The 17927-nt window shown below is 41.1% G+C and overlaps 1 protein-coding gene and 1 long non-coding RNA gene across 2 annotated transcripts; one reads left to right on the top strand and one right to left on the bottom strand.

Moving 5' to 3' along the window:
• Window position 1: 1 nt before the first annotated feature.
• Window positions 2-12534, top strand: LOC306830541 (protein NLRC3-like). Its single transcript, XM_079354118.1, is given in 13 exon segments — window positions 2-84; window positions 231-356; window positions 1075-1137; window positions 1669-3288; window positions 3441-3551; window positions 3668-3746; window positions 3893-4097; window positions 4215-6009; window positions 6116-6289; window positions 6963-7130; window positions 7251-7297; window positions 11225-11573; window positions 11575-12534. Coding segments are annotated over 10 exon segments (3195 nt in total). The 5' UTR covers window positions 2-84; window positions 231-356; window positions 1075-1137; window positions 1669-3211; the 3' UTR covers window positions 11765-12534.
• On the bottom strand, window positions 7038-14453 carry LOC306830546. Its single transcript, XR_013779976.1, has 3 exons — window positions 14285-14453; window positions 13953-14032; window positions 7038-7125 (listed from the first exon to the last, which is right to left on the bottom strand). It is a non-coding gene; the product is annotated as an uncharacterized lncRNA (long non-coding RNA).
• Between the last annotated feature and the right edge of the window lie 3474 nt (window positions 14454-17927).

Genomic DNA, 17927 nt, shown 5'->3' on the forward strand with positions numbered 1-17927 from the left:
GCTGGCTGGTACCTCAGATAGGATTTTTTTTTTTTTTTTTGAAAGTTCCCTCACAGGAAAAGCTGCGCACGCGCACACTTCTGGGTTTAAAAACGGAGAATAACTAGAATAACTAATGCAATACTTTACAACAAAAGCTTTAACCATCGCAGAAAATACATCAATATGTTTGTAAAATATCCAGTGAGTAATATATCGTGTGTAATAACTTGAACGCTCCCCTCTCCCAGGGTCCCTGAATCACCCGCCGGCTTCGTGTATTTGCTGGAAAACAATCGGCCCGTTGTTTAATCCTGGAGGGGGTTTGGGACTAAAAACCTTCTGATGTCCAGTTTGAGATTTTATTCACTGCACAGGTAAATGTTGTGTGATTTATCTAAAGCTCCACAATGTCTCAAACTAACTTTTACAAACAACTTTGAGTTTTCTCTACTTCATGAGCTGAAACCGAGCTAACTGTACTTCATGCTAGCTGAGTCAGAGAGGTGTCAAACAAACCGACCTAATGCTGATTATTAGTGAGGATCATTTCATGAAAGATGATTAATGTTACATTTAGACAGATGGATAGATAGATAGATAGATAGATAGATAGATAGATAGATAGATAGATAGATAGATAGATAGATAGATAGATGATACTTTATTGATCCTGAGGGAAATTCAAGAGATTAACAACATCAAATGTCTGCATTATTATAAAACCTTTCCTCCTTGATGGAGTCAGCCGGTTTAGGTAACAGAAATGACATCACTTCCATACTGAATTAATGAAACGGAGTCGGCACAAATATCATCCTACTGTGTGTGCCTTCTGAATAGTAAGATACAGCACGGATAGGAGGTCCTCTCTACTGCATACTGCCTTCTGACTAATTGAGTAGGCACTTTGCACCCTCAGTGTTTGTGTGTTTGTTGCTTCATCACAATGTAAGTTGCATACTGCACTCTGATTGGCTCCTAAGTAGTGATGACGTCATAAATCCTGCAGGTACGTCCAGGTGTTGAACTGCTGCTCTTTGTGAAATCTCTCAGTTTATCACTCATTCACTTCTCTCTCTATAACTGACTCAGTAGGTGACCCTATAACAGAGGCTGTGAGGAGAGCTGGCAACAGAGACGTGCTGAAAGAGACAGGTGTGTGCAGGTGTAATAAACAGGAAGTGAGTTATTCTAGTTTGTCAGCAGGGGGGGCTTCGACAGTGACACACAGGTACTGTAACTCACCTGTAGTAATCCCTTTTTAGTGCATTCATTCCTGCGCCTGGTGTGAACACAGACAGGCTGTGACTGACACTTGAAATCTGCTTTGATAATAAGTGCTGAGGGATGAACAGGTGTACAGAGCTATACTGCCCTCTAGAGGCAGAGAGCAGTAACTACAGTCACCATAAAGGAAAAAGCATTTCATGTCTCCATGGCGACAAACGGGTATCGAGGCTGTAATTGGTCCATTTAATGTGTGAAGAGCATGAGCACTCTTTGGTACGCTGTTCTCTTTCAACATGAAATCTTCATCATCATCATCCTCGCTCTTCTCTCTCTTCGCTCTGCCTCAGCCATCGTGTTAGCTAACCTTGCAGTCAGCACTAAATGTACAACAGTCAACCTGAGGGTAGCTGATGGCAAGCTGAAGCTTCATCTGATTGGTCCAATGTTCCCCTGCAGAGTGTGAATGAACCCCACGTCTACATTAAATGATTCCTTCTAACCGTCCTGTTGAAGGAAGTCGTTTGCGGTGCGTTTGTTACGTGTGTTCAGTTACCGATGGCGATGAAAGATTGATTTTCTGCCGTGCTGACTGATCACATGATCACAGAACCACTTCAGACCAGGTAGGAGTTTAATTCTTATTGTCTCATATCTAATACTCAGTTTACAGGGAACAGTTGTGTTTTTATCTGAGCTAAGGTTAAACAGAGAAAAGAATTTTTTTTAAAAGACATCAAACAAGTTAAGACAGGAAAGTGAAGCAGTATGAAGTGAGATAAAGTGCTGTGCTTTCTTTAATAAGAAGATGATAATATTACACAGAGTTCAGTCTGTTCTTTATAGAATGAGTTACAAGCCAACACTTTGAATCTGGAGCTTTGTAAATATATTATTATTCACTGATGAACAACAGCTAATAACTCTTCATTCTAGTTTTTAGTGTCTTGTAGTTCATGAATTTGAGGACCTGACCAGGATCCTGAACACCTGGATCCTGGTAAGGGAGGCCCAGACCACTGCAGGTGAACAGACTGCCTCAAACACTTTGTCAACTTCTATTACTGCAGAGTATATCTGATATCAAAGCAATAAAGGATCTATGTCACCTGCTACAATCAACCAGCTTCGTTCAACATAATAAAGTTGTGACCTTTGATTCCCTGTTTCTATGGTGATTATTAGACTTTGGTATTTCCTGGTGTGTGGAGACTTGACTTTGTCCTGTTGTGATGCAGATCAGTTCTCCGTGTTGAAGGTAAGACAAGCTTTTTTTTACCGTTTCAAAGATTCTCATTTAATTTAAGCATAAAAAAGCTGTAAGCTAACTGTTAGCCACTGGGTTCATTAGCTGTTCACACTACAGTTAAAGGGAACACAATGATCCTCAGTCATGATACAGGCTAGGCTAACCATGCTAACATGTCGATTGAAAACGAGCCCGTTCTATAAAATGTTCTTTCATCGAGTTAATCTTTTTCTCTTCTCTGATTTAAATATGAGAATTCAAACTGATCAGTGTGTGTTGTTCTGAAACTCATTTTTCTTAAAGATGTTTTTTCACGGTGAAACTCGTTCTGACTAAAGTTATGAGAAGTCGTTGTAACTTAGCTGACTGTGTTCTTGGTTAATCATTGACTTGTTGGGCGTGTTTGAAGGTATTTTTTAGAACTGTTTTATGATTCAAAGCAGTAAAGCCTCCTGATAAGATCAAACTTTATTGATGTTAGAGGATCAATTAAAATTTTCAGCAGAACAAAGACAGAAAAAAGTTTAAATGAAAACATTCATCAAATTATAACAAGAATGGGATGATGATAATACCATCTACCATAACAGAACCATGTAGATGTGATGTTTGTAGACTGACAGTGAGGTGATGATGATGAAGGTGTTTCCTCCACAGGTGAAGATCTTTGACTGGATGTGACTTCAGCAGCTGAACTTGGTCAGTGTTGTTGTAGTGACAGAGGTCAGCTCTTCCAGCAGGGGGCGCTCTGCTATGGATCAGTGTGAGGACACAGAGGAGGGAGTCCCTCCCTCTAAAACCTCTCTGTGTGAGGAACAGGAAGCTCTGAGGTGAGATCACCATCTCTAACTGTCCATGACTCTTCTCCATGTCACAGCATCCCTCCACCTTCATCATCATCATCATCATCATCATCATCATCATCATCATCATCATCAGTGTCTCAGCTGCTGCTCACAGTAACTAATAATGTTTGTGTCAGGATGCAGGACCAGAGACCGGACTCTCCTGGACCCAGCTGTGTGTCCATGAAGAGTGACTGGTCTATGAATATTCGTCATGAATTTAAAGATGGACGTGGTGCTGATGGAAGGTAAGAATTAAAAATCCAGTGAATGTTCTGACTCTGTGGTTCAAAGACTCATATCTTGGCTCAGAGCTTCATCATATATGACCCATTGTTTTCTTGTGTAATATGTCTTGTCACAGAGTTCAACAGGAGAGCTCCCAGGTTCACAGAGATCCATCAGACCAGCAGGATCTAACAGACCTGGACTCCATCTTTATGGTGTGTTATTTCATAAACTACCATGAGAAGAATGTAATGCTAAGTTATTGTTGTGTTTAGAGCAGCTGACCTTCAGACTGACACATGAACCACATGTTGAGTTCTACCACTTTATAGGAAATATCCAGTGTCTCCTTCTGTTCCAGCTGCTGGAGGAGAACATCGTCACCTTTGTGAAGAACGAGCTGAAGAGAGTCCAGAGGGTTCTGAGTCCAGATTACCCAGAATGCTTAGAGAGTCAGAGTGAGGATGAAGAGCAGAGGAGAAGCTGTAAAGAGGCATTTTTGAAGATCACTCTCCACTTCCTGAGGAGAATGAAGCAGGAGGAGCTGGCTGACTGTCTGCAGAGCAGTAAGAACATCTGAACAGATTTCATATTTTAGAAAAAGGACAAAGAGGTTTAAACTCAGATGGTCATGTAATCTATATCAGGATCTGTTCATTGATCTCACTTCTTTCTTAAATCAGGAACATTTGGTCCAGTGTGCCAACAAAAACTGAAATCTAACCTGAAGGAGAAGTTCCAGTGTGTGTTTGAGGGGATCGCTAAATCAGGAAAACCAACCCTTCTTAACCAGATCTACACAGAGCTCTTCATCACAGAGGGAGGGACTGGAGAGGTCAACGAGGAACACGAGGTCAGACAGATTGAAACAGCATCCAGGAAACCAGACAGAGCAGAAACAACCATTAGACAAGAAGACATCTTTAAAGCCTCACCTGGAAGAGATGAACCAATCAGAAGAGTGATGACAAAGGGAGTGGCTGGCATCGGGAAAACAGTCTTAACACAGAAGTTCACTCTGGACTGGGCTGAAGACAAAGCCAACCAGGACATACACTTCACATTTCCATTCACTTTCAGAGAGCTGAATTTGCTGAAAGAGAAAAAGTTCAGCTTGGTGGAACTTGTTCATCACTTCTTTCCTGAAACCAAAGAAGCAGGAATCTGCAGGTCTGAAGAGTTCCAGGTGGTGTTCATCTTTGACGGTCTGGATGAGTGTCGACTTCCTCTGAACTTTAAAAACAACCAGACCCTGACTGATGTCACAGAGTCCACCTCAGTGGATGTGCTGCTGACAAACCTCATCAGGGGGAAACTGCTTCCCTCTGCTCGCCTCTGGATAACCACACGACCTGCAGCAGCCAATCAGATCCCTCCTGACTGTGTTGACATGGTGACAGAGGTCAGAGGGTTCACTGACCCACAGAAGGACGAGTACTTCAGGAAGAGATTCAGAGATGAGGAGCTGGCCAGCAGGATCATCTCCCACATCAAGACATCCAGAAGCCTCCACATCATGTGCCACATCCCGGTCTTCTGCTGGATCACTGCTACAGTTCTGGAGGATGTGCTGAAAACCAGAGAGGGAGGAGAGCTGCCCAAGACCCTGACTGAGATGTACATCCACTTCCTGGTGGTTCAGTCCAAACTGAAGAACATCAAGTATGATGGAGGAGCTGAGACAGATCCACACTGGAGTCCAGAGAGCAGGAAGATGATTAAGTCTCTGGGAAAACTGGCTTTTGAGCAGCTGCAGAAAGGAAACCTGATCTTCTATGAGTCAGACCTGACAGAGTGTGGCATCGATATCAGAGCAGCCTCAGTGTACTCAGGAGTGTTCACACAGATCTTTAAAGAGGAGAGAGGACTGTACCAGGACAAGGTGTTCTGCTTCATCCATCTGAGTGTTCAGGAGTTTCTGGCTGCTCTTCATGTCCATCTGACCTTCATCAAGTCTGGAGTCAACCTGATGTCAAAGAAACAAACAACATACAGGAGGTCTAAAGTATTCAGAGACCCAACACTTTTATACCAGAGTGCTGTGGACCAGGCCTTACAGAGTCCACATGGACACCTGGACTTGTTCCTCCGCTTCCTCCTCGGTCTTTCTCTAGAGACCAATCAGAATCACCTACGAGGTCTGCTGACACAAACAGGAAGTGGCTCAAAGACCAATCAGGAAACAGTCGAGTACATCAAGAAGAAGATCAGTGAGGATCTGTCTGCAGAGAAAAGCATCAATCTGTTCCACTGTCTGAATGAACTGAATGATCGTTCTCTAGTGGAGGAGATCCAACAGTCCCTGAGATCAGGACGTCTCTCCACAGATGAACTGTCTCCTGCTCAGTGGTCAGCTCTGGTCTTCATCTTACTGTCCTCAGAAAAAGATCTGGATGTGTTTGACCTGAAGAAATACTCTGCTTCAGAGGAGGCTCTTCTGAGGCTGCTGCCTGTGATCAAAGCTTCAAACAAAGCTCTGTACGTGCTCACATAACTATCCAGGTTAAATGTAGTTCTCTTTATTCAGAAATAACAACTATGGTTTGTAATTGTTTTCATTTGTGTTCTTCTGAATCCTCTTCAGGCTGAGTGGCTGTAACCTCTCAGAGAGAAGCTGTGAAGCTCTGTCCTCAGTCCTCAGCTCCCAGTCCTCTAGTCTGAGAGAGCTGGACCTGAGCAACAACAACCTGCATGATTCAGGAGTGAAGCTGCTGTCTGCTGGACTAAAGAGTCCTCTCTGTAGACTGGACACTCTCAGGTTAGTGTGCAGCTGAGTCAGATTGTTTTTTAGATGATCATGTTTACTCATTTCATTTTAAGAAACTGACCTTCAATGAGTCCTTTAAGGTTTTATTAACTGTACGTTGCCACATTAATGCTATACATTTTATTATTTGGATAATGTAGTCCCCAAAACAGACAGAGCAGCATAATTGAAATGTCAAAAAGGTTTTATTGCAGAGTGGAGGGCTGACTGGCTGACTGGCTGACTGGCTGACTGGCTGGATGAGGCAGATTGAAGACTTTTGGTGTTTATCTGGGCAGACAGAGAATACGTTGAAATGTTTGTTGGTGGAAATAACGAAATAATGGAAATTCAAATGACAGTTAATTATTAGTATTTTATGATTTATCGCAGCCCTGCACTTTTTGATGGAAGTCATTCATGCTTGTCTGAACTCATACAGGTGTGAGATGAAGAAGTGATTCCTTGCCAAAAAGAATCATACAAGTTGGAATATAAACACATGAAGAAGCTTTTCTTCAGATGAATGTTTATTCTGTTCAGCTGCATGGTTATGACTGTTATTGATAAAACAGCTGCTCATGAAATGATGGATGTCAAACAATTTAAAAAAGTAATGCCAAACAAAGTGTGACACCTGTGCTCTGTCTAAAGCAAGTATGTATGTGTTTATGTTTGTGTGTAGTCTGTCAAACTGTCTGATCACAAAAGAAGGTTGTGCGTCTCTGGCCTCAGCTCTAAGCTCCTCCCCCCTGAGAGAGCTGGACCTGAGCTACAATCATCCAGAAGAAGGAGGAGAGAAGCTGCTGTCTGCTGGACTGGAGGATCCACACTGCAGACTGGAGACACTGAGGTACAGACAGACACACAGAAGCTGTCTCACTGTTTCTGAATGATGAACTCTGCTTCTTGTCTGATGGTGGATTTAAATGAAGCTGTATGAAGTAGATTCTGATCTGGTTTCTTCTTCCAGGTTGGGCCATGGTGGACTGCACAGACTGAAACCTGGTCTGAGGAAGTGTGAGTGTGTTTTCATTTCTCTTCATCAGAACACAGCAGCACATGCTGTACTGAATCTAATGTAGATATTGCTGCTGTTAAAATATCACTTTACCTCACATCTGTTTATTATTGGAAAAGGAACAGAGGCGTTCATTGAACAATGTGTTTCACTGAATCAGATCACTGATTTTGATCTTTTTTGATCAAGTCAGGAAATTGTAAAATATATTTTTTGCTGGCATTTTTTAATTGTTTAACTTAGTAGAGGCCATGCCACCCTTACTCGTCTGTTTTAACAGTGTGTGCAGACTTTCCCAGACTGTAGCAGGCTGATAACATTAGTCTACTGTTTTTAAGGAGCTGATTGTTGATAAATGCAGACACAGTGAGTGAATGGAGAAAAGTCGAAATGACTGTCTGACCTGATTACTGAACGTTCCTGAAAATAAAGATTTGGTCCTTACCATGCACAGACCGTAACTATTAAAGTCCATCTGGTGTGTGTGTGTGTGTGTGTGTGTGTGTGTGTGTGTGTGTGTGTGTGTGTGTGTGTGTGTGTGTGTGTGTTTCCGGTCGCGCAAACAAATGCAGGCAGCAGAGAAGCAGCAGTGAGAAGCTGCAGGTTCACCAAACTCACATAAAAGTCATCATATTCATAAAAAACTGTTGATATGAAAAGCGCAGGTTTTTTTTCTCAATAAATCACCCATGTTGCAACAAATTCCACAATATTCTGACCAACGTTGATCATATTTTCAGTGTAAAACTCTGTGATTCTGTCAGTGTTTTATGCAACGTGGAAGTCAAAGGGACCTAAAATAATACACTAAATCCTCAAGTATTGTCGAGTCATTGGTCTCAAAGTCCAAGTCGAGTTTCAAGTCATGTGACTCGAGTCCATACCTCTGGCATTTACACATACAAGGAATTTGTCTTGATTAATTGGTACTAAACGGGTAACAAAGACTCTAAAGAAGTTAAATGATAAAGTATAAGAAGCAATTACAAATATATAAAATATAGTTTAAACATGTAAAATATTAAAAAACACAATGTCCCAAATATGTAATATCGGAGCTTTCATTCTGCAATGACAAAAATCTTCCAGTCTTTAGAAATGTACTCTTAAAGTGCATATTAACTAAATAAACGTAGGCTGACAGCACAGGGGAAGAAACTGTTCTCGTTCAAGAGGTTTAGCGAGAGGCCAGAGATGAGTCCAGTGAGGGTGGTATCGTCTGTGAACTTGAGGAGCTTGGTAGAGTGATGACTGGAGGTGCAGCTGTTAGTGTACAGGGAGAAGAGAGGAGAAAGAACGCAGCCTTGAGGGGAGTCAGTGCTGATGGTCCTGTCCCAGACATTCCCCCCCCCAGCTTCACCTGCTGACTCCTGTCAGACAGGAAGCCTGTGGTCCACCTGCAGGTGGAATCAGGCACGTTCAGCTGAGAGAGCTGGTCCTGGAGCAGGGCTGGTATTATTGTATTAAAACAGAGCTGAAATCCACAAACAGGATCCTGACATAGGATCCTGCTGAGTCCAGATGCTTGAGGATGAAGTGGAGGGCCAGGTTGACAGCATCGTCAACAGACCTGTTGGCTCCGTAGGTGAACTTTGGAGGGTCCAGAAGGGGGTCTGTGATGTCTTTGAGGTGTGAAAGCACAGGGCACTCAAAAGACTTCATCACCACAGAGGTCAAGGCGGCTGGTCTGAAGTTATTCAGTCCTGTGGTCCTTGGTTTTTTGGGGACAGGGATCTTGGATCTTTGGTGGACTTGGAGCAGGCTGGCACGTGGCATGTCTCTAATGATGTGTTAATAATGTCCATAAAGACTGGAGGGAGCTGATCAGCTGACCAGCACAGCGCTTCAAGGTGGAGGGAGAGACGGAGTCTGGTCTAGACAGTAAAACTCCTTCAGGTTGTTGGCCAGACGCAGTTCACTTACAGAGTGGGGGATTTTAGGCTGATAGCTGGTGAGTTGTCTGAGAACCTTCCAGACTGAGCCAGCGTTTCTGTCTGAGAACTGTTGTTTTAGTTTCTCAGAGTAAAGATGCTTGGCTTCTTTCACCGCCCTGCTGAAGTTGTATTTAGCCTTTTTAAAACTCTCCCTGTCCACACCTCCTTTTCCTGCCTTCACCGTCTGAGTCTAGCTGTGACCCAGGGCTCGTCATTGTTGTAACTCTCCGTAGTGCGTGATGTTACAAATAAGTCCTGGCAGACGCCAATGTATGAAGTCACAGCCTCTGTGCACTCGTCCAGACTGTTTGTGGCAGAACCTAAAAACATCTCAGTCATCCCATACAAAACAAATCCAGGCGAGGCTGGAGGAGAGGATAGTTTAGAACAGAAATGTGTTTTTGTGTGTGATGAGAAAAAAAGTGTATGTGATGAAGAGAGAACTGATCAATCAATCAATCAATCAATCTTTATTTATATAGCGTCAATTCATAACAGACGTTATCTCAAGACACTTTACAAAAGCAGGTAAAGGACCTTACTGTTTGTCTGTTAACATTAACAAAAGGGCAGGTAACAAGACCATGCTCATTGTTATGTTTACATAAAGCAGGTAAAGGACCTTACTTATGGCTATGTTACAAGAGCCCAGCTTAATCCGTCATAGCGTGGCAAGAAAAAAACGTCCTTTTAACAGGCAGAAATCTTCAGCAGACCCGGATCATGATGAACAGCCATCTGCTAAACTGTGCTGGGCTTGAAAATGGGACAAGATGCAGAAAGAAGAATAGGATAGGTTGGGGGGGGGGGGGGGGGACCTAAGAGAGCTCAGGAGCTTCCAGAAAAGGGAGAGGTTAGAATATAAAGATAGTGACAAGCAGTAATAAGATATGAAAGCTGGTTGGTAAATATGGGCAGAAGATTAACATAGTTTGTTAAATCTAACTATCATGTTAGAATAAAAGACGAATAGATTAACACATTCATTACAATGAACCAATCACAAAGCTTGTAATTAATGAAACTATGTTTAATTAGAATGAAGTTTTTGTTTTTGTCTCTGCAGATTGAAAGACTTTAGAATTCTTATTCTCAACACAAACAACAAAGTGAACACAGTGGTCCAACTTAAACATCTACTATGTTAGAGTCCATATATCCATTGTCTTTTGCATATCCAAGGTTGGGTTGTTGCAGCATGCGCAGTAAGTCGACCCAGACTTCATTTTCTCCAGCAAGTTTTTCTATCATCCCTGTGGGATTCTGATCTAAGGCCAGACAGGTTATATAGCCCAATCAGCTATTTATGGGTCTACCCCGGGTTCTCCTCCCAGTTATGTCTGCCTTAAAGAAACCTCCAAACGGAGGCTTCCATGAGGATCCTTATCAGAGTCCCCAGCTGGCTGCTGTGTCTCCCTGAAACAGGGAAAAGGAGTTCCAGGTTGGCTGCTCCTTCAGCCTGGAGTCTCCTGCAGGATGAGTTGTGTCTGTGAGAGCTGGTCTCTTTAAATCCTTTTAAAAGTAGACAAAGTGTTGGAGGGCGATGCTTCAGGTTGGAGATGCTTTCATGCTGATCTGTGTCGGCAGTCACTCTGGGTTTTAATTGTAAATCATCCTTTGAAGTTGTGTTCTTCTTATCACTTGTTTTATTCATCTCTTTAGAGGTAAGGCCCGTTGTATAAGCCTGTTGGCTTCTTGATCTCTCCTCACACACACACTTTATATTTTATAATCATATTTGATGTTTTCTTATTTGTGTGCTAAATAAACACATTTGTATGATTAATTTCCTGTTTTGTTTTAAATCAAGTAAAATATGTAAATGAAAGTTTAAATCAGTAATTGAATCTAAAAACAGTCCATGCTGTCAAACATCATTCAGTGCTGAGTCTGAGCTGTTTGTTTGATGGACTCTCAGTAAGTGTCAGTAAAGCTGTTGATGAATGAACAGATGATAACCTGCAGCTGTGTTGTGTCTCTATTCTCCATCAGACGCCTGTGAGCTGGAACTGGACACAAACACAGTCAACAGAAACCTGAAACTGTCTGACAACAACAGGAAGGTGAAACGTGTGGAGGAGCTTCAGTCATATCCTGATCATCCAGACAGATTTGAATACAATCAGCTGCTGTGTAGGACTGGTCTGACTGGTCGCTGTTACTGGGAGGTCGAGTTGAGAGGATGGGTTTCTGTATCAGTGAGTTACAGAGGCATCAGAAGGAGAGGAGACATTAATGAATGTTTGTTTGGATATAATGATCAGTCCTGGACTCTGAGCTGCTCTGATGGAGGTTACTGTGTCTGGCACAATAACAGAGAAACAGAGATCTTCTCCTCCTCTGTCTCTCTCTCACAGAGTAGCAGTGTATTTGGACTGTCCTGCTGGATCTCTGTCCTTCTACAGAGTCTCCTCTGACACACTGACCCACCTCCACACCTTCAACACCACATTCACTGAACCGGTCTATCCTGGGTTTGGGATCTGGTCTCGTGGTTCTTCAGTGTCTCTGTGTGATGAGTCGGTCTGGTAAACTGCTGACTGAAGATCAGCTGACTCTGTTCAAACTAATGAATTATTCTGATTTCATCATTTTGATTTAAAATGTTTGATCACTTTAACCTGCAATCCTCAGTGAGATCAGTGATTTCTTCAAGAATAGAATTCTTAAGCTCATTTTTATTTCATGTACTTTTATATATTGTGATACTGTAACACCTTGTTGAGATAAAACAGGATCTTTCTGAGGTACAAGTCAATCCTAGAATCATCTTTATAGTTCAGGTATATTCATGTTTAATGTTCAAGCTGGGTGTGTGACCCGCAAAGATGCTAAATCCCATGATCATACATTATCTTACGTAACAGATGGGTTAATTTACATGAGATATTGTTATGACCTCATTATGTATTGACCATGCAAGTTATAGGATGTGCAGCCCCGTCTCCTCCCCTGCAGGGTGAAGGTGTATCTGTGTCAGTAGGCGTGTGTCTAGGTGGATCAGGTGGTGATGGATGCTGCTGCTGAATGGACAGTGAAAATAGAATTGCCATGACAGGATTGGCTGAATCTTGACACTGCAGCTTTTAAAATCTCAGCTGCTGCAGCCTGCTTTCTCCGTCTTTGGCAAACAAAACTAGCTTGATATTTTAAATGTTTATATTGTGTCAGCTGGATTCTGTTGACTTTTTTTTAGAGCACATTTGAAAGATTGTTTAGCTTGTGTTTACATACTTGCAAATTAAAACACTAAGAAATGTTGCAGTGATTTAAAAAAAAAGAATTCTCCTTTTTTTATTTGGAGACGACGAAATATAACGGAATAATAAATAAATAAATAAAATATACTTTTATTTTCTTTATATCCATGTTAAGAAAGATCAGACTTTTGCTTGTTATTATCTGCTCTGAAGAAAATAAACGACTGTGTGAAGATGACTTGAGCTGCTGGATTTCTTTGTAGCGGGACGAGTGGAGGTTGTCTCTTGGTTCCCCTCGACTGAGGACATAACATGCAGTAAAGTGAGGCTTTTTCATAGACCCCTCCATCAGGGCCTGATGTTTACAGTCTGTGATCAGAGCACAGAACTTCATTTATGATTGCTGTGTCATTTGAAAGTTTAGTCTTTATTCTTGATCGATGAACTCCATAAGGACTACCCTCTCCCACCAGTCTCGTTGGGTCATATTTGTGTTTTATGTATAAATCTTATTAACATCTTTCATATACGATTTTATAACTGACCTTATTTTATATTTTATATTATATATTATTAGCAGACAATGAGGTGTCTATTAAAAGGATTTTATGGACGACACAGAAACAAGGACCTTTGGATGTTGAGAAGAAGCAAAATGATTCTGATGTGATCCTCAGTATCAGTAAGTTCAGTACTTTCTGCAGCTTGTGTGTTACAGGCGCCATCCAGTGGTGTTCAGAGGTATTTGTACATCTACACTCCTTTAAGTTACTAACATTTCTCATGTCAGTCTCTGTCTGAGTACTTAAAAAGAAATATTGCAGGCCCTTATTATTGTAATTAGCTGATTAGCTTGTTAACAGGATGCATAACTTGTAAACAGATGCTTTGACTGAGTTCTTGTTGCTATGGTTACTTACTGTAGATACAGGCTGACATGTACCCAGCTCAATAAATTGGAAAGGTGAACAGACAGTATCACTATTAGAGTCCTAAAATTATTAGGAGTTAATTAATTAAAATCCTCCAGCCAATGAGAATTTAGGATTCAAACAGACTGTGGTATTTGTTAAAACATTATTCTGAAATGGGCCAATCAGTAAAATGGGTCTCTCTTACTTTTCACATTTGATGTGAGTTAAAATGTGTGACTGTTAAATTATTCTCAGTGTCTTTTATTGTCAGCTCATCAAATGTTGTTGATTTATTTCTTGTTGAATGTAAAATTAGATTCTGTGTGATGAATATCGCTTCATCTGATACTGACATTGTGGTCGCACAAACAGGTTTTGAATATTACAATAGTCCATATTGTTCCTGGTGGTCTGGTTTACTTTTGAAGGTCATATAGAGACCAGTTAGAAATTCCTCAATGTTCCTTTAAATCTGTTATGACCTCAGGACAGTTACTTTTAATGGAGCATTTTGTATAATTACTGATTTTACCTCAATGACATCAAATGACATAAAGGAAACTTTAATCTAATAAATGAAAAACTATCTCACCAAAGATAACCTACCTTCTGAATCTGGTGATCAGGACCAGGCTGTGGTTGAATGATGTCATTTTTAAAGAAGAGATTTTCCTCTGCATCTTGACCTGGAGATATCAAACTAAAGTCAGTATTTTTTTAACAGTGTGTAGTTGTGGTGGTATAAAGGCTCCCTCTAGGTCGTCTAGCTGCTATATCAAACAGGATGCTATGCTATCATAAATCACGCCTCACAGGAGCTAGTGAGGCAGACAGCTAAACTTTAATTAGAGAGACCTTACATCTTAATGTGGTGAGAGAAAAACAGTTTGTAGAAATAATTTCATGTTCATATATTTGAAAATGTTTCTTCTACTTACCAATTCATCCCTCTCCTGTTATACTATCACTGTTTCTCCTGAGTGTAAACCTGCTGCTGTAAACATCATGAAGAAGCTTTGAAACAACGGCGTACGGGATTTTAATTCACCTCTCTGAAACTGGGCGGTTGATGTTTCCATGGCAACTCCCGCCGTTCACTCCGCTGGCTGGTACCTCAGATATGATCTTTTTTTTTTATTTTTTTTTTTTAAAGTTCCCTCACAGGAAAAGCTGCACACGCGCACACTTCTGGGTATAAAAACGGAGAATAACTAGAATAACTAATGCAATACTTTAGAATAAAAGCTTTAACCATCGCAGAAAATACATCAATATGTTTGTAAAATATCGAGTGAGTAATGTATCGTGTGTAATAACTTGAACGCTCCCCTCTCCCAGGGTCCCTGAAACACCCGCCGGCTTCTTGTATTTGCTGGAAAACAATCGGCCCGTTGTTTAATCCTGGAGGGGGTTTGGGACTAAAAACCTTCTGATGTCCAGTTTGAGATTTTATTCACTGCACAGGTAAGTGTTGTGTGATTTATCTAAAGCTCCACAATGTCTCAAACTAACTTTTACAAACAACTTTGAGTTTTCTCTCCTTCATGAGCTGAAACCGAGCTAACTGTACTTCATGCTAGCTGAGTCAGAGAGGTGTCAAACAAACCGACCTAATGCTGATTATTAGTGAGGATCATTTCATGAAAGATGATTAATGTTACATTTAGAGGGTTAGGACACTTTAACACATGTTTAAGATGCTGGACTCGAATAATAGTTTGTGTCTATTTTTTTTTATTAAAACAATGATAAAAAACAGAGTTAAAATGTTTCAAATAAAAATCTAAAAATACTGCACTCTGATTGGCTCCTAACTAGTGATGACGTCATAAATCCTGCAGGTACGTCCAGGTGTTGAACTGCTGCTCTTTGTGAAATCTCTCAGTTTATCACTCATTCACTTCTCTCTCTATAACTGACTCAGTAGGTGACCCTATAACAGAGGCTGTGAGGAGAGCTGGCAACAGAGACGTGCTGAAAGAGACAGGTGTGTGCAGGTGTTATAAACAGGAAGTAAGTTATTCTAGTTTGTCAGCAGGGGGGGCTTCGACAGTGACACACAGGTACTGTAAGTCACCTGTAGTAATCCCTTTTTAGTGCATTCATTCCTGCGCCTGGTGTGAACACAGACAGGCTGTGACTGACACTTGAAATCTGCTTTGATAATAAGTGCTGCGGGATGAACAGGTGTACAGAGCTATACTGCCCTCTAGAGGCAGAGAGCAGTAACTACAGTCACAGTACAGGAAAAAGCATTTCATGTCTCCATGGCGACAAACGGGTATCGAGGCTGTAATTGGTCCATTTAATGTGTGAAGAGCATGAGCACTCTTTGGTACGCTGTTCTCTTTCAACATGAAAGCTTCATCATCATCATCCTCGCTCTTCTCTCTCTTCGCTCTGCCTCAGCCATCGTGTTAGCTAACCTTGCAGTCAGCACTAAATGTACAACAGTCAACCTGAGGGTAGCTGATGGCGAGCTGAAGCTTCATCTGATTGGTCCAATGTTCCCCTGCAGAGTGTGAATGAACCCCACGTCTACATTAAATGATTCCTTCTAACCGTCCTGTTGAAGGAAGTCGTTTGCGGTGCGTTTGTTACGTGTGTTCAGTTACCGATGGCGATGAAAGATTGATTTTCTGCCGTGCTGACTGATCACATGATCACAGAACCACTTCAGACCAGGTAGGAGTTTAATTCTTATTGTCTCGTATCTAATACTCAGTTTACAGGGAACAGTTGTGTTTTTATCTGAGCTAAGGTTAAACAGAGAGAAGACATTTTTTTAAAAGACATCAAACAAGTTAAGACAGGAAAGTGAAGCAGTATGAAGTGAGATAAAGTGCTGAGCTTTCTTTAATAAGAAGATGATAATATTACACAGAGTTCAGTCTGTTCTTTATAGAATGAGTTACAAGCTAACACTTTGAATCTGGAGCTTTGTAAATATATTATTATTTCCTGATGAACAACAGCTAATATCTCTTCATTCTAGTTTTTAGTGTCTTGTAGTTCATGAATCTGAGGACCTGACCAGGATCCTGAACACCTGGATCCTGGTAAGGGAGGCCCAGACCACTGCAGGTGAACAGACTGCCTCAAACACTTTGTCAACTTCTATTACTGCAGAGTATATCTGATATCAAAGCAATAAAGGATCTATGTCCCCTGCTACAATAAATAAGCTTCGTTCAGCATAATAAAGTTGTGACCTTTGAATCCCGCTATGGCTTGAATTTCCCTCGGGATTAATCAAGTATCTATCTATGGTTTCTATGGTGATTATTAGACTTTGGTATTTCCTGGTGTGTGGAGACTTGACTTTGTCCTGTTGTGATGCAGATCAGTTCTCCGTGTTGAAGGTAAGACAAGCTTTTTTTACTGTTTCAAAGATTCTCATTTAATTTAAGTGTAAAAAAGCTGTAAGCTAACTGTTAGCCACTGGGTTCATTAGCTGCTCACACTACAGTTAAAGGAACACAATGATCCTCAGTCATGATACAGGCTAGGCTAACCATGCTAACATGTCGATTGAAAATGAGCCCGTTCTATAAAATGTTCTTTCATCAAGTTAATCTCTTTCTCTTCTGTGATTTAAATATGAGAATTCAAACTGATCAGTGTGTGTTGTTCTGAAACTCATTTTATTTTTCTAATTTTTTTTATTATTGCCGACTGTTTTTTGACCGCTGCAGATATTAATGAATGTGAAGAACAAAGTTCTCTCTGCCCACAAAACCTGGAGAATCATATATATATTTTTTTTTTAAACAATATTTTATTGAATTTTAAACAACAGGGCTGACTGTGTTCTTGGTTAATCATTGACTTGTTGGGCGTGTTTGAAGGTATTTTTTTTAGAACGGTTTTATGATTCAAAGCAGTAAAGCCTCCTGATAAGATCAAACTTTATTGATGTTAGAGGATCAATTAAAAAATTTCAGCAGAACAAAGACAGAAAAAAGCTTAAATGAAAACATTCATCAAATTATAACAAGAATGGGATGATGATAATACCATCTACCATAACAGAACCATGTAGATGTGATGTTTGTAGACTGACAGTGAGGTGATGATGATGATGATGAAGGTGTTTCCTCCACAGGTGAAGATCTTTGACTGGATGTGACTTCAGCAGCTGAACTGGGTCAGTGTTGTTGTAGTGACAGAGGTCAGCTCTTCCAGCAGGGGGCGCTCTGCTATGGATCAGTGTGAGGACACAGAGGAGGGAGTCCCTCCCTCTAAAACCTCTCTGTGTGAGGAACAGGAAGCTCTGAGGTGAGATCACCATCTCTAACTGTCCATGACTCTTCTCCATGTCACAGCATCACTCCACCTTCATCACTCCATCATCATCATCATCAGTGTCTCAGCTGCTGCTCACAGTAACTAATAGTGTTGTTTGTATCAGGATGCAGGACCAGAGACCAGACTCTCCTGGACCCAGCTGTGTGTCCATGAAGAGTGACTGGTCTATTGATATTCGTCATGAATTTAAAGATGGACGTGGTGCTGATGGAAGGTAAGAATTAAAAGTCCAGTGAATGTTCTGACTCTGTGGTTCAAAGACTCATATCTTGG

The sequence above is a fragment of the Symphodus melops genome (genome assembly GCF_947650265.1).
Source record: "Symphodus melops genome assembly, chromosome: 10".
In the NCBI taxonomy this organism is placed as follows: Eukaryota; Metazoa; Chordata; class Actinopteri; order Labriformes; family Labridae; genus Symphodus; species Symphodus melops.